The sequence below is a fragment of the Neofelis nebulosa genome, chromosome 6 (assembly GCF_028018385.1).
Source record: "Neofelis nebulosa isolate mNeoNeb1 chromosome 6, mNeoNeb1.pri, whole genome shotgun sequence".
Classification (NCBI taxonomy): Eukaryota; Metazoa; Chordata; class Mammalia; order Carnivora; family Felidae; genus Neofelis; species Neofelis nebulosa.
The window spans coordinates 118,357,091-118,380,708 of NC_080787.1; the positions used below are offsets into that span (position 1 = coordinate 118,357,091).

A 23,618-nucleotide genomic window follows, 5' to 3' on the forward strand; every position below is an offset into this window, starting at 1 on the left:
TTTGTCTGTTGTTTGAGTCTGGAAAGAGGATGGAAACATTTTGACATTAGTGGCCAAAGGTTAATAAACAGGTGATGGTTTGGAGTGGTGGTATTCAGCTTAGTCACCTGCTTGAAGTTTGATTTATTCTATTCATAAAGAATAATTAAACAGAATCTACAAGCAATTGCACGGTATAAGTGTGTATGGAATTAAATCTAACAGCCCGTGAGACTTAAATTTCTTACATAACTGGTAGTGGAGACCATACTAGATTTTCCTTGCCAGTCTTCATTAGTAGCCTGACACTAATGGATTAAATTGTATTATTTGTAAACAGCATTAGTAGACACAAATTCACTTCACACAAAATGTAGACTCTATGGCAAGATAGGAAGTCCTGGGTTGACTTGGAAATCCAGAATTTGGTTCTGAAAAAAGGTAGTGTGAGTTTGTTTTAGTGTTTTTTAACTCAAAACAGTAGGATCATGTTGAAGCCTATGCAAGTTACTTTTAATATGATTTTCCAAGTATGAATTGAATGTTACAAGAGCAAATAAAAACTGCCACTACTTTGAAATTATCTTTTATCCCTTGCTCTGATAGGTTAGAACTGGGACTTCATTCTTTGACTTACTTTTAAAGCCTGTGTCATTGAGATCATAAAAGTTTGAGCTGTGCATTTTTATTAAGTGTACTTTCAAAATAGAGCTAGTTCTAAAAAAGAAAGGTTAGCCACTTTTCAGAAAAAAATAGAAATCTGATATAAAATGCAAATGTAACAGTGATGCATCATGAGTCCTTTTGATGTCAGGACGTTTTGATGTAAAGTTAAATTGTATTACTGTGTAAACTAAACAGTACTACTTACTAGTTTGGAAATCCCAGGGCATACAAATGCATGGCCAATTTTGTAGTCAGTAGACTTTCCACATGATGGCTATGGTTGTTTAGTAGATCATTTAAAATAGAAACTACTAAAATATGCAGTAAGGCTCCAAATTTTGTAGGGTGGTAAGGTGGGGAGCATTTTTATTTAAAAGAGCCATAGAAAAAAAAAGCCATTCCCCAAATTTTATTTTTTTATTTAAAAAAAATTTAACGTTTATTTATTATTGAGAGACAGATCGTGAACAGGGGAGGGGCAGAGAGAGAGGGAGACACAGAATCAGAAGCAGGCTCCAGGCTCTAAGCTGTCAGCACAGAGCCTGACGCAGGGCTTGAAGTCACAAACTGCAAGATCATGACCTGAGCCAAAGTCGGACGCTTAACCGACTGAGCCACCCAAGTGCCCCAATTCCCCAAATTTTTTAAGTTTATCTATTTATTTTGAGAGAGGGAGAGAGAATCCCAAGCAGACTCTTTGTGGACAGAGGGCTCAACCTCAAGAACTATGAGATCATGGCCTGAGCTGAAATCAAGAGTCAGATGCTCAACCGACTGAGCTACCCAGGCATTCCTCCAGTTATTTTTAAACATTCTTTTATTTTTTAAGTAATCTCTATATCCAACATGGGGCTCAAACTCACAACTCCAAGATCAAGAGTCACATGCTTCACTAACAGAGCCAGCCAAGCACCTCTCCCCAATTCTTTACCTATTACCGCTGATTAAGGCAGAAGAAAATGATCATACCTTTTCTTATCTTGTTCCCTGACCCCTCTTCCACTTTTGTTCTTTAGTGCAAATTTCACTGTTATTTTTGTAAATTATTTCCAGATAAGACTGAACAGACACCATGAAAAATAACCCAGGAATAGGTTCTGTGGAGGGGTTTTTTCCTCTCAAAAACTGGTCTTTTGTTACAGGCTAAGAACTACTATGGAATTGATAATTTTTAAGCCAAAAGTGTTGTATATTTTAACCAAATGTTCTACATTACTTGATAATTACCCAAATATACTGAAAACTAGGTCAATGAGTTCAGATATTAAAAAATTATTAAATCAAATACTAAGTGTAACCTTCGAAGTAATTCTGGTATTCCTAGTTAATATTTAACTTTATTAATTTATTGGAGTTTTTCTTGTAGTACGTCATACTTTAAAAAATTATGTATCAAATTTTCGTCTCCTAGCAATAGCCTCTTTATTTGCAGGTCCCCCCCAAACTGTTCCTAAAAGGTCTCTTTCATTCTGTAATGCGTCCTCGAAACAAAGCTCTTTACCTGAAGAAACAGATTTTTTCAAAGCTCTAATTACTTCTGGTGGCCCTTTGATAAACTGCTTTAGCCACTCTTGTGCCTCTTCTAGACATTCAGTTTCATCTGAAGACTGCAAGACCTCGTCAACCATTCCTATGTTTAAAGCTTTTTTTGAATCCAGTTTGAGGGCCCCACTTAATACTTTGAGAGCTTGTCTACTGCCGATTATTTCAACTAGTCGGGTAGCACCGCCCCAGCTTGGTATTATACCCATCTCTTTGTGGACAAATCTTATCTCACTCTCTGGCGTCATTAATCTGCAAAAGAAAAAAGAAAACTTAATTGTAACTAAGTATATGTAACTGTAAGTATATGTGCTTTACTCAAAGTATTATTCATTATCTGATCTGAAATGTCCACGGATCATTATAGGTAGGTAGATCTGTTATATTAAAAACTAAAAGTTCAAACTATCTGGATAAGTATACAGTTCAATTTACCACATAGTACTGAATATTTCCCTTTGAAAATAGTATCAGCAGTTTCACTGTGCTTGCTTATCCTTTACTTTGCAAAATAAGAATTTAGTTTTTATTTCTAAAAGCCCAGATTATCTTTTAAAAGTGAATAGTGGCCTAATGAGAAAACCTGGATTAAGTAAAAATACTGGAGTAGGAAATGTCAGGGTCATACCATGGGAAAAAGAAAAAAAAAAAAAGGTGCATAATAAAAGTAAGGTCAGTAGTTGTCAGGAAAACATTGGTTCTTAACGCAGCATCTATATACAGCCTTTGAGCAAGTATTTACTAAGCACCACCTATGCCAGGTTGTCTAGGTGTGGGACTACAACAATGACCAAAATAAAACCCTGTGCTGAGTTTACATTCCTGTTAGGAGAGAAAGATACTGAACGATATAGAACCAGTGGGGATAAGTGCTATAAAGAAAAAAATGGGGCAAGGGACTACACAATGAGGATATGGATGGAAAAAGCATATGAGGTACAGTAATACCCATTTTACAGAGGGAAACTGAAGCCACCTAGAGATGAAATAAATAGCTCAACTCAAGGCCATGCCACTGTAACAGCCAAAATTTAAACACAGGAAGGTTAGCTCACTCTGTGTGCTCTTAACCTCACAGTACACAGAGAAGCGAGACTAGGATGGAAACAGATGCCATTAAGAAAGCTGACAGTGGCTTGGGTTGAGTAGTGATTTCCTATAGCAGGGATGCATTTTCCCCAAATGGGGTTTTTATGAATTGGGTGATTAAGAAACAAAGTAGAACAAGAAAGGGAAGTATTAACACAAATCAGTGGACACAGTAAAAGGCTTCATGTTTGCCAATTAAATATGTGTACATTAGCAGAATGCACAAAGCTATACTACATAGGAAATGCTGTATGTGAGTTTTATTTTGACTGCATACTTCAATGAGCTTTCACTGTTAAAACCTAATTTGGAACAAAGATCATGTCTGAATTGTAATTTTTTAAGAAAAATTATTGCTTTCAAACTACTCCCTACATAAAAGAAGACCTTACATTAGTTCTGCTTTCCAAAGTGTAAATGCTCAGCTGCAGGTGTTCTGGTTCTATTAGCACCAAGAACAACAGACTCTTAGTCTTTGACTCTTTCATCAGGAAAAATATTCCAGTAAATTTTCACAAAAGCCTATTTAGTAACCCACTGGGAAAGAGAACTTTCTCTTCACAGCTGTGAATTCCTACAAGGGAAAATCTGCCTCAATTATGAACAATTGCTTTTAGAGGCAAACAGCCCTGAAAATAGTTTTCAATGAATTTAAATGGGAAGAAGGAACAAATCTCCTAAGAATCTGAATCTAACCCCAAAACTGAGAGTACTTGCCTTGTTGTAATAAACAGAAAACAATGTCAAAAATTAAAGTGGAATAGAAATCATAGAAATAATGTCTAATAGTCTTAGAGACAGGAATGCTGTTAATCCTGAACACAACTCGGGGCACTTGGGTGGCTCAGTCGGTTGGGCATCTGACTTCAGCTCAGGTCATGATCTCACAGCTTGTGAGTTCGAGCCCCTCATCGGGCTCTGTGCTGACAGCCTGCAGCCTGCTTTGGATCCTGTGTCTCCCTCTCTCTGCCCCTCCCCCGCTTATGCTCTGTCTCTTTCCTTCAAAAATAAACATTAAATTTTTTAAAAATACTGAACACAACTCGATAAAACTTTTCACAGCATAAATTGAGTACGTCGTGGTTCTAAATTATATCCTAGAATTGACACGGATGTTGGCTCAACTGTGCCTACAATACAGAAAAGGATTATGTCGGAAATAAATTCATTTAGATTCAGCTGAACATATAAAAGTTGGTTAAAGCCCAAATGTCAGGAAAATGTAGATGAGTTTATGACAATAAAAGTTATTATCTATGTAAGCTTGCTTATATTTGGAATTCTCTGCTTCTAAAGAAGAATCCAACTTTATACCATGTATTTTTTTTTCCTTTGCCATATCTTACAAGGTGAGGTATGCCATTTTGAATCATATTTTACAACTCTAACAAATCTTGAGGTAATCTTTGTAAAACCTAACCTGTTGTGATCAAACTCTGACATCCATTTAAAAAAAATTTTTTAATGGTTATTTTTTGAGAGAGACACAGTGTGAACGGGGTAGGGGCAGAAAGCAGGAGACACAGAATCCGAAAATAGGCTCCAGCCTCTGAGCTGTCAGCACAGAGGCTGAGGCGGGGCTCAAACTCACAAACCATGAGATAATGACCTGAGCCAAAGTCGGAGGCTTAGCTGACTGAGCCACCCAGGCACCCCAATATCCATTTTTTACATATGCCTAGGATCTGTTTGTGTACTGATATACATTTGAAGTTTATTTATTTAGAGAAAGCACAAGAGCATGTACAAGCAGGGTAGGGACAGAGAGAGAGAGGGAGAGAGAGAATTTCAAGTGGGCTCTAACAGCACAGAACCCAAGGTGTGGCTTGAACTCATGAGCAGTAGGATCATGACCAGAGCAGAGATCAAGAGTTGGATGCTTGGGGCACCTGGGTGGCGCAGTCGGTTAAGCGTCCGACTTCAGCCAGGTCACGATCTCACGGTCCGTGAGTTCGAGCCCCGCGTCAGGCTCTGGGCTGATGGCTCAGAGCCTGGAGCCTGTTTCCGATTCTGTGTCTCCCTCTCTCTCTGTCCCTCCCCCGTTCATGCTCTGTCTCTCTCTGTCCCAAAAATAAATAAACGTTGAAAAAAAAATTAAAAAAAAAAAAAAAAAAAGAGTTGGATGCTTAACCAACTGAGCCACCGAGGTGCCCCAACACTTAATATACATTAGTAAATACTACCAAAAAAATTATTGGCAAAAGAACACAAGGTAGTTTAACAGAAAGAGAAATACGGAACATTCAGATGATAACCTACACAAGACCATTAACCCAAAAATTAACATTTAAACATAAAACTTTAAATGTTGATAACCATAACCTACAAAGAAAATGTCCAATCAACAAGATATATCCAAAAATAGAAACAGCTTCCTAATCAACCTTACAGGATTATACACTAATTACTTCTAGAATGTAGATACAGTTATTCCACCTGTTAATGTAATTTACTGCAGGGAATAATCTACATGGAAAACTGGAAGACCTAAATCTTAAAATTCTGATGAATTACAGCAGACTCAATTTATAAAATGACATTAAACTCCTTTATTTTGACAAAAGAATTAAAAGTATCTTCTATTAGTATAATTATTATTGGCAATGTTCAAAATCTCCTGTGACACCTCAGACAGGAGATGGTAGATACACTCCTCATTACTGTATGGCTGCAACAGTAAACTACCCGTAATGAGAAAAACTAACACCGGTGGCAGGTGTTACAAAGTCAGTCCTGACACCTGAAAGGACTGTTCAATGTGCTAGTACTTTCTAATAAGTTGACTGTTAAGTTCCAGGCCTTTGAACAAACGTATTCAAGAAAAACAATTTTAAAACAATTAAATTTTTCTTAAATAAGTTTTTTAGTAAGAGTTATACATTTTAAGAACTGTTTATTTCTAAATAACGGTACTTTTAGTGAACTCTGCAATAAAGAATTGAGAAACAAATAATTGTGTTGGGAGACAATTAGGCTTTGATGTGAAGTGCATAGATTTGAGCCAGACTGCAGGCTTTCCCAATAGACTGGTTGCATACTACACCCTGTAAAATACAGCACAGAAGAAGTCATAGTATAAAAAGGACGAGGAAGATTAAATTACTTAAAATCCCTGGGCTTCGGTATGCTTGTTTATAAAATAGATATGATAATAGTACTTATGCCATAGAATTATTATGAATATTAAGTTAATATACGAAATGTGTTTACAATATGTATGCCACAATTCATTTAAATAAAGTCCTAGAGGAGTGACTGTGTTTGTGATTTTTTTTTAAGTTTATCCATTTTTTGAGAGAGAGCACACGAGCGGGGGGAAGGGCAGAGAGAGAAGAGAGAAAGAGAGAGAAAGGCTTGATCCCACAAACCATGAGATCATGACCTGAGCCAAAATCAAGAGTCAGAAGCTCAATCAACTGAACCACCCAGGCACCCATATTTGTTTAAAAAAAAAAAGTGTGACATCGGCCTCAGCCACATCCATAGTAGAGAACAGTATTATTTATACTTTTATTTGGAATATAAATGTTGTTTATATTTTGTAGCCTCACAGTGCCTGACATATATTAAACTCTATGTGTACTAGCTTTTATTAAGTTGGTTGCATTGATAGGTGACTACAAATGACAGTAGTGTTTCTGCTAGTAAAGTAGTATCATGTTTCCTGGATGAAAATGACTTGACCCTTGAAGTACTGAAAGTAAAAGAACTATACTTATACCATGAAGCCCAGCAAATGATGGTATACTATCCTTCCTCAAATCTGTTAACAAGACTACAAAATATATACAATTATTTTAAAGGTTTTATTTTTTTAAGTAATGTCTACACCCAATGTGGTGCTCCAACTCACAACCCCAAGATCAAGAGTCACACACTCCACTGACCAAGCCAGCCAGGTGCCCCTATATTACAATTTTTATTTCCAGATAAAGGTAGAATAACTGTACTCTACTACAGATAAGGCTGAAGCAAAAGACTCCAAGTTGATTTTTTTTTAAATAGACATATATCTAAGATTAGCTAAAGGAATACTGTGTAATATAAGTAAAAGCATAAATATTTTAAAGTTTTAAAGAAAAACATTCATATTACAAACTAATATGATGTCATAAATTTAAAGTTTGGAATCATCAATTTAAATAAACTTTGGTCTAGTGCCAGAAACTGCTAGTCCTTTGACAGTGCATATTAAGAGCCAAAGCCAATAAAGCAAATTGTGGTGACATGTGGAAATGTGGTATGTAAAACGTATATAATTAGCAACAGCACCTCTGATCACAATACTTTAAAGTCCAGGCTTGACCATAAGCACTTGTTTGCACAGGTACTTATCTTCCTGGCACCTTCTCCCTCCTACTTTCTACCTGACCTCACATCTCTTGACATATTATGGAAAAGAGAAGGCAAGAACCCAAAGATTCTCCCCTATTCTCAGGATTCCTACCCTCGAGTGATTGGCCTCATGAGGCTCCATTTATTTTATGCAGAGACAGCCTGAATAAGAAAGTATATGGTTGAATGTGTGAATTTCTGTATTCATGTATGTGAAAATATTTTGGGACATCAACTCTGATTTTAATATTCAGTCAGTAATCTTAGCCTGCTCAGAGGTAAATTTTCTTGATATTACAGGATCTAAAGAATTTCCACATAATAATGTTGGTAACTACAAAACAAGCCAACACAGGCAATGTGACTGCTTCCGGAGGTAGACATCTCATATTCAGAGAACAGGCACTGCCACATCAAAAATGGAGTTTGCTTTGTAATTATTCTGAGATCTGGGATATTGCGTGTGTGTGTGTGTGTCTGTGAGTGCGTGCACACAAGCATGTACATTTGTCTCTTTGCAAGTGGGTGTATGTTATGTATAAATATTTTGCGTTTTATATAAGAAAAGGGTTACTACCTACCTAGCTCCCTTGGGACAAGCATGCTTACAGCTCCCTTTCTTTGTAATACACCTTGAACTAAGGGGTAGCAGCTAGAAATGATAATACTTTGGGTTAAGGTTTATTTACATTCATGAAAACAATGTTAAAGAATGGAAACAAGGGGCGCCTGGGTGGCTCAGTCGGTTAGGCGGCCGACTTCGGCTCAGGTCATGATCTCACGGTCCATGAGTTTGAGCCCCGCGTCGGGCTCTGTGCTGACAGCTCAGAGCCTGGAGCCTGTTTTGGATTCTGTGTCTCCCTCTCTCTGACCCTCCCCCGTTCATGCTCTGTCTCTCTCTGTCTCAAAAATAAATAAACATTAAAAAAATTAAAAAAAAAAAAAGAATAGAAACAAATTAGGCAGACTCTAAACTGCATAGGTGAGAATTTTATTTCACTAGGGAGATACAGGAATAAAAATGTTTTTCATTTTGTGTAAACAGCTAAATCTTTGATCTTCCAAAGAAAACCAGGAAAAGAAAATGCAGACAATTCACACATACACACACACACACCAATGAATGTGAAAATTTATGTATTACCAAAAACCTTTAAAATTGCAAATTCAAATAAAATTTAATTTTTGATTATCAAAATTAGAAAAGCTGTTTTAAAAGATTATATTCATGGGGCACCTGGGTGGCTCAGTCAGATAAGCGTCTGACTTAGGATTTCAGCTCAGGTCATGATCTCATGGGATCAAGCTCTGCATCATACTCTGCACTGACAACGTGGAGTCTGCTTAGGATTCTCTCTCTCCCTCTCTCTTTGCCCTCCCTTCCTCACTCTCTCTCAAAATAAATAAATAAATAAACTTAAAAAAAATTTATGAAAAATTAAAGATTATACTCCTATAAGACAGGATGCTCTCAAACAGACACACATATACAGCTGGTATTAATATAAATTGGCAGAATCATTCCTGAAGGATAACCTGGCACTTTGGATGAAAAAGTTAGAACATCTTCATATCCTTTGGTTAAGTACTTGAACTACTTGCAGGATTTATTCTAAGGAAATAATCTGAAATGTGGAAAAGCACTATTTATAAGGTAATTATCATAGCATTAATCATAATGGAGAAAAGTTGGAAACAACCAAAGCAGAATATTTTAGTACATCCATATTGATGGAATATTTTATACTTATTAAATTCATGTTTTCAAGCATATTTAATAATACAGGAACACTACCATTTTCTAAACTATATACCATGTGATCCTAATTTTTTTAATAGAAAATTAATGTCTATTTTAAAAAGACATGAAGAAATCACACCACAGCATTAATGCTAGTTATCTTTGGATGATAACAACTTTAATTTTTTACTCTACACATTACTATATTTTAAAGATAATCTAGAATCTTGTTATTCAATGTGTGGTTGTGTGGGCCAGCAACATCAGCATCATCTCAAGGCTTAACCTCAGATCTATGAAAACAGAACTGTGTAGTTTAGTAAAATCCCCAGGTGATTCATATTTACTAGAATGAGCACATATCCTGTTATAATCAGAAAGCACATTTTTAAAATATCATCACCTGTATTATTTACTACTGATGCTATAACACAAATTCAGTGGCTTAAACAACACTAATTACCTCAATTCTATAGGTCAGAAGTCTGGGTAACCATGGCTCAACGAGGATCCACTGCTTAGTCTCACAAGGCTGAATCAACATGTAGGCAAGACTTGCTTTCCTTTCTGGTGTCTCTAGACACTAATATACTTCCAAAATTTGTCAGACTGTTGGCCAAATTAAGTTCCATGCAATTTTAGAACTAAGGTCCCTATTTCTGTGCTGGCTTTCAGTTGGGGAATTGTTATCTTCTAAACGCAACCTGCATTTCCTTGGTTTGAGGTCCCCTTTCTCCATCTTCAAAGACTTTTCATGCCTCTCATCTCTCTGACTTTCCATTCTGCCTCATGTCTTTATTTTTTAAAGGCTCATATGATTAGATTGGGTCCACCCAGATAATCCAGAATAATCTCCTTGTTTTAGAGTCCAGAACCTTAATCACAGCCACAAGTTCTCTTCTGTCAAATGTTAATACATGAACAACATGGGTGTTAGGGGTGCTGACTCCACACAGTCAAAACTCTATGTATAACTTTTGACTCCCCCAAAACTTAACTCCTAATAGTCTACTGTTGACCAAAAAGCCTTACCAATGACATAGTCAATTAACAAATATTTTGTATATGTATTACATATTTTTACAATAAAGTAAGCTAGAGAAAAGAAAATATTAAGAAAACCATAAGGAAGAGTACATACATTTACAGTACTGTGAAAAATCCAGGTATAAGTAGACCCATGTAATACAAACCCATGTTGTTCAAGGATCAACGTGTAACAAATTCTGAAGAAGAACAAAATGTGGGCAGACATCTTGCGGGGGGAGGTGCTGCTATTCTGTCCACTACATCACCTAAACACATAATAGAAGTACTTAGCCTGACTTTCCTTGCATTCCACTGTGCTATTAATTTTGCAGCCCTCACACATTTTTCTTACAGCCCTGCAACAGGTAGCTCCCACCACCACCATCACCCACTTCTCACCTTTCACCTTCTTTTGCTAACTATCCAAGGATTCTTTTTGTTCCATTGTTCTAGTTGTTAGTGAGTAAAGACTCTATGGGGAAAACAGTCTCCATTAGGAAGAAAAAATAAGGGGTCCCTAGGTGGCTCAGTTGGTTAAACGTCTGACTTCAGCTTAGGTCATGACCTTGCAGTTCATGAGTTCGAGCCCCGCAACGGGCTCTGTGCTGACAGCTCAGAGCCTGGAGCCTGCTCTGGATTCTGTGTCTCTTTTGCTCTCTCTCTGCCCCTCCACCCCCCCTCGCTCGCTTGCTCTTTCTCTCTCTCTCAAAAATAAATGTTAAATTCTTCTTTAAAAAAGGAAGAAAAAATGAGGATTTGCTGGAACTATAGCATTACTACTTTTAGGTGAATGTTAAAAGGACTCTAATACCTGTTAAGGAATCCAGATTTCAGAAATGAAGACACTACACCTACAAAGTTCCAGAACCCCAAACAAGACTTTTTTCTCCAATATTAACTTAGTGAAACCAGAATATAAAGGCATGATTGGTTCTCTGCTATCACTTTAAAGAACAACATGTTACAGAAATCTAATTAAGGCCTGACTGAATGTGGGGGAAAAAAGGTATATATCACAGTTAATGCAATATTAATTCCTGTACTCTGTTAAGAACTTTTTCTAATTACAAAATATTTCAAATACACAGAAAATAACACACTCATGTACCCACCACCCAGATTTTAAGGATGTTAACATTTTGCCACACTTATTTCTGAACTCTATTCTCATCCCTTTGCCTTCTCTTCCTGACTTCTTTCTGTCTCCAGCAGCAGCTAATATCCTGAAGTTGGTGAGAATCATTTCCATGCACAATTTAACTTTTTTTTGAGAGAAAGTGGGCATGTGAGGGAGAGGAGCAGAGAGAGCGGGAGAGAAAGAGAATCTCAAGCAGGCTCTGCACTGTGCAGAGCCCAACATGGGAGCTTGAACCCACAAACCATGAGATCATGACCTGACCTGAAACCAAGAGTCAGCACTTAACCAAACTGAGCCACCCAGGTGCCCCACAATTTAAATTTTAATAAATACTCTATATATTAATCAAATAGTAAACTTTTGCATGAAGTAATATTTCCATTGTCTAGTATCTCAAAATACAGTGCACCCTGACTACCCAACACTGGTCTTAAATTGGTCAATATCACTTTGGCAGGTAATTTCTATATTGAAAATGAATTCATCAGACTATCATAGTGTGATGACATGAACCATTAAGATATTTCAATTAACTCTGTCTACTCTGATTTCTCCCTTCCATTTGATGAAGGATCTTTAGGACTGTTTCCTATTTTTAGCTATTATGAATGGTACTGCTATGAACATTCTAGTATGTGTCTGTAGATAAACAACTGTAGGCATTTCTACTGCATTTATACTACATTAGTTATCTATTGCAGTTCTGTAGGTTAAAGTCCAACAAGACTCACTAGTTTAACATCAAGATTTCAGTAGGACTACATTCCTTTTGGAGGCTCTAGGGGAGAGCCCATTTCCTTGCCTTTTCTAGTTTCTAGAGCCTGATCACAATTCTTGGCTCATGGCCATCCTCCTCCATCTTCAAAGGTTGCCCTGATGGGTTAAACCCTTCTCACACTGCATCAACTCTGATCTTGCTTCTGTCAGTAAACCTCCTTTTCTGACTTGGAACTTTTCAGCTTCCCTCTAGCATTTTTAGGAACTTTGTGGTTACACTGGGCCCAGTCCCCCAGAATAATCCCCCTATTTTAAGGTCAGCTGAGTAGCAACCTTAAGTCCATAATCCATCAGCAACTTAATTCCCCCTTGACATATAATGTAATATAATCACAGGTTCCAAGGGTTAGGATATAGACATTTAGGGAAGGCCATAATTTCTATCAACCACATATACACAGAAAGAGAATTACTGTGACATAGGGTATGTAACATTCAACTTTAGTAGATACTGGGCATTTTCCATTGTACCAACTTACACTCCCATCAGTAGTTTCTGAGAGTTGCAGTTGATATATTCCATCTTTTTCATTTTAGCTTTTCTTGTGGGAACACAGTGAAAAGTAGTGATTCTAATTCAGTTCTTTAATGGCTAATGAAGTTCAGTGCTTTTTAACCTATTTTTTTTTTTTTTTTTTTTTGGCTATTCAGATATCCTCTGAAAAGTCAGTTCAAGTTTTCTGTCCATTTATTTTAACTGGGTTGTCTTTTTTTTTTTTTTAATGTTTATTTATATTTGAGGGGTGGGAGAGAGAAGACGGAGAGACAGAGACAGAATCTGAAGCAGGCTACAGGCTCTGAGCTGTCAGCACAGAGCCAGACGTGGGGCTTGAACTCACAGCTGTGAGATTATGACCCGAGCTGAAGTAGGATGCTTAACAGACTGAACAACCCAGGTGCCCCTGGATTGTCTGTCTTACTGCTTTGAAGGGGTTCTTTATATATTCTAGCTATGTCTTTTATAAGATATAAATATGGAGATAATCTTCTCTCACTCTGCAGGTTGCATTTTCATCCTCTTAGATATGTTTTTGATAGAAGTTATGTTTTTGATTAACTTTAATACAGTCTAATTCATCAATTTTTTTCTTTATGGTTAGTGATTATTGTGTCCTGTTTTAGAAATCTTTGACTACTTCAAGACCAGATATTCTCCTGTATTCTTTCAAATAGCTTCACTGTTTTACCTTTCACTTTTCTACCTGCAATTCATCTTGAATTGATTGTACATATATATATATACTCACTAAAGAGACCATTCCTCCCTTTTTTTTAATTTTTTTAAATTTTTTTTTTTTGAGACCATACTTCCCTAACGTACTAAAAGTGTCACATTCATCTTTGATTAAATAACCATATATTCTGGATCTGTTTCTGAACTCTACTGGTCAATTTTTCTACCCTTGTATGTACAAATAGCAGACTGTTTAAATTACTTTAGTTTCATAACAGGTAGTTTAAACTTTGCTCTCTGGTATTTTAAACCTTCCAACTTTGTTCTTCATGACCACTTTAGGTCTTCTTTGTACTCTGCATTTCCATATGAATTTTAGAGGCTGTCAATTCACATACACATACACACACACACACACACTCACACTCACACACCAATTTGCTGGAATTTTTACTGGAACTACATTGATTATGTGGATTATTTTGGCAGAGAACTGAATCTTTACAACATTGAGTCTTTTATTCCATGGACATGGTATATTTCTATTCCACCATTTAGGTCTTCTTTAATTTCTCTCAGTAATGTTTTCTAGCTCTCAATGCAGAATTCTGACATACCTTTTGTTTTGATTTGTTCCTAGGCGTTAGCTTTTTTTTTCCTAATGCTACTTTGAATGGTATTATTTTTTAAATTTTGTTGTTTATTTGTTTGCTACTTGGCATATAGAAATGCTTTGATTTTTATTGACCTTGAAGCCAACAAACTTACAAAATTGACTTACTAGTTCTAATACATTAGCTATATATTCATTTGGATCACAATGATGTCATATGTGAATAAGATTTTATTTCTTATAATCCAATCCTTACAACTTCTTTAATTTGCCTTAGTGAACTGTCTAGGATATCTAGTATAATGATGACCAGAAGTGGTGACAGTACTGTCCTTGTTTTTGATGTCAGAGGGAAAGCTTTCAATATTTTTATCATTATGAGATGTTTACTGCAGGATTTTTGTAAATGTCCGTTATTAGACTAAGAAAGTTCCTACCTAGGGTGCTAAGAGTTTCTATCATGAATAGATGTTGAAATCTGTGAAATGCTTTTCCTGCATCTGTCAGACTGTAATGATCTGTGTCCCTTTGTTGTTGTTGTTGTTGTTGTTAATATGGCATATTAAACCAACCTTGCATTTTGGGAATAAACCCCTTGTAGTCATGATGCATTATCATTTTTATCATTTGATTAAATTTTTTAATATTCTGTTTGGGATTTCTACATTTATGTTTATGAGATTGACCTATAATTTGCTTTCTTATAATGTCATTTCTAGGTTTTGGAATAAATATTACACTCATTAAAAGAGATGGGAATTATAACTTCTTCTTTTCAGTGAAAGAATGTATGTAATATTGATGTTATTTCTTTCCTAAATGTTTGGAAAACTCTACTGATAAATCTGCTAAGTTTTAAAAACTAAAATTTCAGGAGTTGGTCTGGAAGATAAATGGCTGCCAAGTGATTCCTAATCTCTCCACACATCCTCCCCCAAATTACAAAATTAGCAAGGAGTGAAAGAAAACCATGCCAACAGGATTACTCAGAGACAGAGAATACTACATCTTTGAAATTATCAGGTACGGAAATAAACACCAAATTACAAAAATGATTTCCTGCTGCCGTTGAAAGCCGATGGGCACAAAGTGATAAAGAGGGGGCTTAAGAAATCCATGTAAAACAGGAGAGAGACATGGAAGACTTTGAGGAAGTACAGTCAAAATCACCCCCAGAATGAGAAAATCTAACACTATGTTCTAAAATACTGAGTACAACTTGGGGATTTGGTGGTTCACAGGACTGGCTATAGAAAAGGAATCTGAAAGTGAGAAAGGCTAAAATTGATAGTTTGAATAAGCACAGCTTCCAAAGAAGACCCAGATAAGTAGAGAAGAGGTGAAACCCTCAGAGAAATAAAAGAAAAAAATTAGAGGGGAAAAATAAAGATTCTGTAAAAACAAAAGAGATACAAATCATGCCAACTCCTCTCCCATTTCCACTGTATCACTAATGCATCCATTCAAAACTAAACTGTGAGAAGCTGGCACTCTCAAATTAGGGATCCTAGCCACAAATTATTCAGAAATAGAAAATATCAAGCTAATTCTATAAAAAGCTACTGCAAGAATAAAGCAGAACATGTAAATTCAAACATTTCAGCTGATGAAAAGCACCTCCCTCCCTGAGAAAACCCATGAAAGAAAAATGGTCATTCCAAACTGAATTCAGTATCTTCAAGTAGCACAGTTGCATGAAAAAAGGAAATTTAAAAAAACAGGACTAGAAATGGACCCACACACATACCCCCAAAAAAAAAAAAAAAAAAAAATAGGGGCTGGGAGATAAAATAAATGAAAGTTGATTGAACTCAAAAAAAGAAATAAAAGAATAAGCATGAATAAAAATTTAATACAGGACATTGAAGAAAAACAGGAAAACAACCCAGAGAATGAAATTCATTAAAAAAAGAAAAAGGAGTCAGAGAAATAGGCAAAGAAGACATAATATATGAATAACTGGAAATGAAACAACAAATATTTACCTATTGAAAGGGTTCATTCAATACCTGGGGAAACTGACTATAAAGAATCAATTCTAAGACTTATCCTAATAAAGCACTAGACTTCATAGACAGAGAAAACTCAGGGCCTCCAAGCAAATAACAAAACTAAAGAACTACAAAAACAAAAGAATTATAATGCCACTGGACTCATTGAAAGCAAAAAAGTACCAAACCCAGATAGTTTCACAGGAAGATTTTACCAAATCTTTACAAACCATGTAGTTCTGATGCCACATATATTGTTTTTGAGATAGAAAATGAAGAAACACCCCAATTCTTTTAATGAAGTATAACACTGACACCTAAATCTGATATATATAGCACAAAAAAATGAAATTAGACCAATATTATTTAGGTATATTGTAGCAGGCAGTCTCTGTGATGATCCCTAATGATCACTGCCCCCCCCTGGTGTTTACACCCTTGTGTATGTAATCTTCTCCACGTGACTGGACTGGACCTAGTGACTGTCATCTAATAAACAATACAGTAAAAGACATGGGATGTTCCTTTCCAGGATTAGGTTACAAAGACTGTGGGTTTCTATCTTATCTATTCTCTTTCTCTCAGAACCCTCAATTTGGAGGAAACAAACTTCCAGGTTGTAAGTAGCACCATGGCAAGTCCAGGCAAGCCCAAGAAACTGATATCCCCAGCTAATAGTCAGTGAGGACCTGAGGCCTGCCAATAGCCACTTGAGTAAGCTTCAAATCAATCTTCCCTCAGTTGGTTCCGGGGTATCTTGATTATAGCTTCATGAGAGACCCTAAGCCAGAGGCACCCAATCAAGCCACACACATACGCCTGATCCCTAGAAATAATAAATGTTTATGTGTTAAGCTGTAAGTTTTAAGAAGATTTATTACTCAACAACAGATAACAAATACAAATATCAAAGCAAAAATCCTAACTATTATCAAATAGATTTGAACACCATATTAAGAAAATCATACACTCTAAAAGGGGCTTATACTTTAACTGGTTACAAATCAATTACTATAATTAATCATATTAATAGGTATAAAAAGAACCATTTATCTTCATAGATGCTGAAAAGTCCTTGGATGAAATTCAGTACCTCAAAACTCTTGAAAAACTAAAAACGGAAGGAAAATTCTTCAGCATGAATCTATATACAAATATAAACCTCAATCCTAAAGCTAGCATCTTACTTAAAGGGGATACAATAGAGGTATGTCCACAAAGGTCAGGAACAAAGCAAGGATGGCAAATCTCTTGCTACTGTTTAATATTGTACTGTAGGTATTAACCATAACAATAAGAATAAAAAACTATCAGAGAAATAATAATTGGGACAAAGCAAAAGTATCTCTGTAGGACAATTAGAAAATTAAAGAATCAGGGGCGCCTGGGTGGCTCAGTCGTTTGGGTGACTGACTTCACTCAGGTCACGATCGCACAGATTGTGAGTTCGAGCCCCATGTCAGGCTCTGCACTGACAGCTTAGACCCTGGAGCCTGCTTCAGATTCTCTGTCTCCCTCTCTCTCTGCCCCTCTCACATTCTATCTCTCTCCTTCAAAAATAAGCATAAAAAAAAAAAAAGAAAATTAAAGAATTGATAAAACCAAGTCAACAGAAAAATTCGGTTAGCAGCATATAAAATTAGCATAAAAATAACCTTCATCCAATAGACAAATAAGAAGTTAGATGACATAAAGGAAGAGAAAACTCAGTTTGCAACGGCAACAAGAGCAAAATACTTTGAAATATACTTACACTTAAATATTTTTTAAAATCTATTAAGAAAATTATAAAACTCCCCTGAGAGACATAAAAATGGACTTAAATATTAAGACATCTCCTGTTCTTAGTATGTGTCTCAACATTATCAAGATGTCAGTTCTCTCTAAATTAGTTGATAAATTTAATGTTAGTCAAATAAAAATATCAACACCTGTTTTTATTCTGGAGGTAGACAATTGATAGGACATGTCCAACAGAAAAAATAAACATGCAAGAATAGCAAGGAAAATAATGAAAAAAAAAAAAAGCTATGAGCAGGGACCAGCCCTGTTATCAGACATTAAAACATATTAAAAATAATTAAACATACTTAAAAATATATAAAAATAGTACATGAATCCTGGTACATGAATAGTCAAACAGACCAATGGAACAGAACAAATCTATTATCAACAGATGCAACTACAAGTGGAAATCTAGTATATGATAATATCTAGTATATAGCATAAGATAAACCCAGTATATAATAAGTATATGATATGACAGTTATATCCACAGAAGGCCTTTTTAAAGAAATAGTATTGAGACAAATGGATAGCTATTTGGAAAAAAAGAGAAAATAAGATTCATTACTCACTCCATAAAAACAAACTAAAAAATGGATTATATATATAAATATAAAACACAAAACTATACAAGTAATAGAAGAAAACATGAGTGAATTCTTCTATAGCCTGAACATACACAAAGGCTTTTTAAAAAGTACTCAAATCCAAACGGAATAAAAAGATGGATAAACACGATGACAATAAACACTTGCATGGCAAAAACAAACAACAAAACATAAGCAAAGTCAAAAGACACAAAGACAAGCTGGACAACTATATAAAAAATATATCATCAAAAATAACAAATATCCTTAATATTAAAGAACTTAGGAGTGCCTGGGTGGCTCAGCTGGTTAAGTGGCCAACTCTTGGTCTTGGCTCAAGTCATGATCTCACAGTTTGTGAGTTCAAGCCCCAGATTGGGCTCTGTGCTGATGGTGTGGAGCCTGCTCAGGATTGTCTCTCCCTTTCTCTGTCCCTCCCCAGCTTGCTCTCTCAAAAATAAATAAGTAAACTTAAAAAAAAATAATAAAGAACTTATAAAATTAAGGGAGAAAAAGCCAAATATCCTGTAGAGAAATAAGCAAAACATGAATAATTCACAAAAAAGATATAAAAATGGTTCTTAACCATATGAAAATGTGACCAATTTAACTTTAAGAGAATTATGCACGTTAAAACTATGCTGAAATACCACCCTCACCCATTAGACTAACAAAAATTCAAAAACTGTTTAACAGCAGCCTTTGCCAGCAAGGCTAAGTCAAACAGACTATAGAAAATGTAAGGATGGTCTATTCCCTACGGAAGTGAATTTGGCAATATCTAATGAAACTAAACATTCATTTAACCTTTGATTCAGCAGTACTTCTAGAATCTATCCTTAAGATATAACATTAATAACACCGAAAAAGTACACACAGTTATTCATTACAACAGAGTACATATTAAAAACATAAAATTCAATCAAGAAGGACAGGAAGAAAAAAAAAAAAACACTGAAAACTGAAAACAAAAACTAAATGAACATTTCAAATGAATAACATAACCACATTGAAGAAAGAAAAACATCAGGGAACTAATTTAAGTAACTTCTGAACACAGTGCAGTGCTTTATGTATCTGTGTATCTGTAGTCTAGGGAAAAAAACAAACACTAAGAGGCAAATCTTGAACTCTTTTAGGTAGTTTCACTTTTCATAGTGGTATAGACACAACAATTCTAAAACTACCTCATATAATAAGATCAAGCAAATGAATAAATATGGTGATGTTAACTGGGAGCCAGAGGACCAGTGGTGCAGGAGATACAATATGGAATGGGAGAAGACCAAACTTTGTGAGAACAGACTGCACTGGGAGATATCAAGGATAAACTCATGATCTCTAATAAATAAATGGATTAATTAATGTATGTCCTAGCTTTGTTTGCTAAAAAAGTCCACAAACAAAGATGCCAGTAGTAATGAGAACACCAGGCATCTAGATCTTGGTTTTTAAAAATACTATTCCCTACTTTAAAGAACCAGTGCTGGGACGCCTGGGTGGCTCAGTCGGTGATCTCGCAATCCGTGAGTTCGAGCCCTATATCGGGCCCTGTGCTGAACTCAGAACCTGCAGCCTGCTTTGGATTCTGTGTCTCCCTCTCTCTCTGCCCCTCCCCTGCGCGCTCTCTCTCTCTCTCTCTCTCTCAGAAATAAACACACACACAAAAAAGTACCAATGCTAAAAGTAAGGAAAGAAGGAAGGAGGGGAAAGGAGGGGAGGGAAAGAGGAAGGGAGAAAAGTACTCCTATGAGACATGCCTGAATCTAGGGTCAGGTAGAGGAAGATATAAGATGCCTGTACTCAGAAAGTTAAGGAAGTACTCAAACCAATGAATGAATGAATGAATGAATGAATGAATGATGGAGCACATCAAAAGGATATGTGAGCCAGCTTAAAAAGCTCCCCGCTGGCCAAATCCGGGACAATTTTAGCATCAAAACAATCAAGGACAGTAATGAATCATAAACTGCTGAAAATGAGGAAATTATCCCATACTGATGATAAATATACACACACAGACACACAACACACACGTAGAGAATGGGATAAAGGAAAGCTTTTCTTTAGAGTCAAATGACAACTGATACATACCAAGGGAGTGACAGGGTCAGAAAAATACAAATTAGCAACCATCATAGTAAAGATGGCTTGGGAAAGAGTAATCAGAGAACGCTAAATCTAGTGGAGAAAGTCTGGTGAAAAACACAGTATTAGACTTGTCTTAAAGCATCCCTCAAGGATTACTTATTAGTTGGCAAGGCAGGAAAGAGCCATCTATAGTGGAGAAACCAAACACTTTGGACAGTATGATCAAAGTCAGCATCACTAATGATGGGCAGAAAAACCACTTGTATGCATCTAGATGTGATACCCTGAGAATACAACATCACTTTTGCAGAGATAGTATCCAGGGACACATAACCTGAATCAAATGATGAGAAAATATCAGAAATCCTCAAGATGAAAAAACAATCTATTAAAAAACAAGAAGCAAAACCTGGCCTGTTTTCTTTAAAATGTCAATGTCATGAAAGACAAAGGCAGGCTACAGAACTCTTCCAGATTAAAGGAAAGTGATGAGATCTTGACAACTAGCTGCAGTACATGAACCTGTAATGGAGGAAAACAATGCTACCATGGACATTATTGTCAGATTGACAAAATCGGTATAGATAGTATATTGGATAAAAGTATTGCATCAAGGTTAAATTTCCTGCCTTTGACAACAGTACTGTTGTTATGTAAGACCAGATTCTTGTTCTTAACAATATATATAGTTATGTGCATGTCTCTGTGTGTGTATGCGTGTAAAGGATTAAAAGGGCAAGATATTTGTAACCTACTCTCAAATTTCTCAGGAAAAATATGCACACATACATATATATATAAACATACATACTCATATAGGAGAGATAGAAAATAAAAACAAAACATTAAGATGTCAAAAACTGGTAAATCTAAGTGAATGATATAGGGAAATTCTTGGTATCACTCCTGAACTTTTTCTGTAAGTTTGTAATTATTTCCAAACCAGAAAAAAACAAACAACAACAAAAAACCCAATTCTAGTTTCTGTCTTGCACCAAATTCAATAACAAAAATTAAATATTAGACATGTCATTAAAATATTTACATGCTTACTCGATAAAAATTGATGCTAAAAGCCAAGCAGTTGGACTTTGTCATTTTCTCTTTTCTAGGGTAGTTTTGAGGGATTTTTTCTTTTTTCTTTCTCCTTTCCACCCTTTTTTGAATGAGGTGGAATAAGACAGAAAGTAGAATAAAGGAATGCGTGTTCTAAGTACCTCCTAAAACACATTCTGGAATCTTGAGCTTAAAACCAATCTAAGAAACCATATTATAATTACACTTAAAATAATGTTTGTATAAGTGAAACTTTATCAGTTTGTCACATATAGGAACTATCATTATTAAAGTTTTCTAAAAAGTATCTAAACAAAAGTTTAAAAACTAAAAAGTTTACAAAGGTAACTAAGAATAACAAGGTTACCAATTTTCATTGGTCCTCAAAGAGGTGAAAGGTGAGACCTATATTCTCTATTCCAAGCCGATTATGTTGTAGGCAGAAAGATCCCACAAAGATGTTCATGCCCTAATCCCTGGAACCAGTGCATGTGTACTTTACACAAGAAAAGAGACTTTGCAGATGTAATTAAGATTACATACATTAAAAGAGGGAGGTTATCTGAATGGGCTCTTAATTTAACCACATGAACTCTTAAAAGCAGAGAACTTTCTCCAACTGGAGTAAGGTAAATGAGAAAAATTCAAAGTATGAGAGAAACTCAACCCGCCACTGCTGCAGGGAGCCACATGGAAAACATGAGAAGGAATGCAGAATGCAGACATCCTTTAGGAGTAAAGACCAGTCCCTGGCTGATAGTCAGCAAGGAAAACAGGGACATGGGTCCTACAAGTACACAGAACTGAAATCTGCCAGTTGTGATCAGGATGAGCCTGGAAGTGGATTCTCCCAGAGTTTCCAGTGTAGCCAACATCCTGATTTGGGCCTTGTGTGACCAGCTTTGCAGAAACCAGTTGAGCCTAGCTGGACTTCAGGTTTCTACATTTGTGAGATGACAAACCGATGCTGTTTTAAGCCACTAAATCAGTGGTAATTTGTTATGGCTGCAATAGAAAACTAATAACGCAAATAAGTATTTTCTTAATTTATATTGCAATCTAAATATTTTAATTAGTCAAGACAGAGCAAAAAATTAGGAGCAAATCATTTTATCACAGTTCTAGCTTTTTATTCCCTACATCAATTTTGTAACTAAAAAAGAAACATAATCTCTGAATGACCAGATTCTAAGCACTAAGGAATGCCAATTTTTAATTCATAATGCTTTGCTTTTAAAAATGTTTTTAAGGGGTACCTGGGTGGCTCAGTTGGTTAAATGTCTGACTTTTGATTTTGGTTCATGTCATGATATCACGGTTCGTGAGATCAAGCCCCACATCAGGCTCTGCGTTGATAGTGCAGAACCTGCTTAGGATTCTCTCTCCTCCCTCATTGCCCTCCTCCCCTCAAAGTAAATAAATGAACATTTTTTAAAATGCTTTTTAAAAGCCATTTTTTCTAAGAATGTTTTATATGAAAATTATGACTCAGTTGAGTGCAATTTAATATAAGGGTCTACATATGCCAAGTAGACCTGAATGTTTCTGAACTATTCTGAAATATTAATTTGTTATAAGTATCAGCAACGGGTGCTTACAGGGTTGGGAGCAGAGGGCAGGATAATGCTAGAATGCTGCATGAGCTAATTTCTTTGGAATATTCACATCCAGTGTATCTCTCATCTTCTGAAATATTTCCCATGGTAATAACAACAACAGGGATGAAAATCTTAGTTGAGTGAATTCTAGGCAATTCTCCAAGGTAAGAAAGTTAAACAAGCTAAACATATAACCCTAAGGAAGGAACTTATCTTTTAAAAGAATGCTATGAAAGCTTTTGGTGTTCTTTTGGAACACATAGATATTTTTAGAATAATAATTAAAGCAATTTGTCATAGAGAATAACTGACAAGGGTCTGATAAAGTTGGGAGGAAAATCAGCTATACACTTATACTGACTTACGGCTTCCTTGTAACTGTGGCTAGTAAGGTAGTTCAGTATGCAATACTCTCTATTAGCCTCTA

General features: G+C 35.8%; 1 protein-coding gene across 4 annotated transcripts in view; it reads right to left on the reverse strand.

Moving 5' to 3' along the window:
* Positions 1-1,043: 1,043 nt before the first annotated feature.
* The window catches only part of ECHDC1 (ethylmalonyl-CoA decarboxylase 1), a 53,985-nt gene continuing 31,410 nt past the window's right edge, over positions 1,044-23,618 (reverse strand). For all 4 annotated transcript variants that reach the window (XM_058735199.1, XM_058735198.1, XM_058735197.1 and 1 more), the window contains one exon: positions 1,044-2,439. In XM_058735199.1, coding sequence (XP_058591182.1) covers positions 2,031-2,439 — 409 coding nt within the window. In that variant the 3' untranslated portion in view covers positions 1,044-2,030. The remainder of the gene's footprint in view (positions 2,440-23,618) is intronic.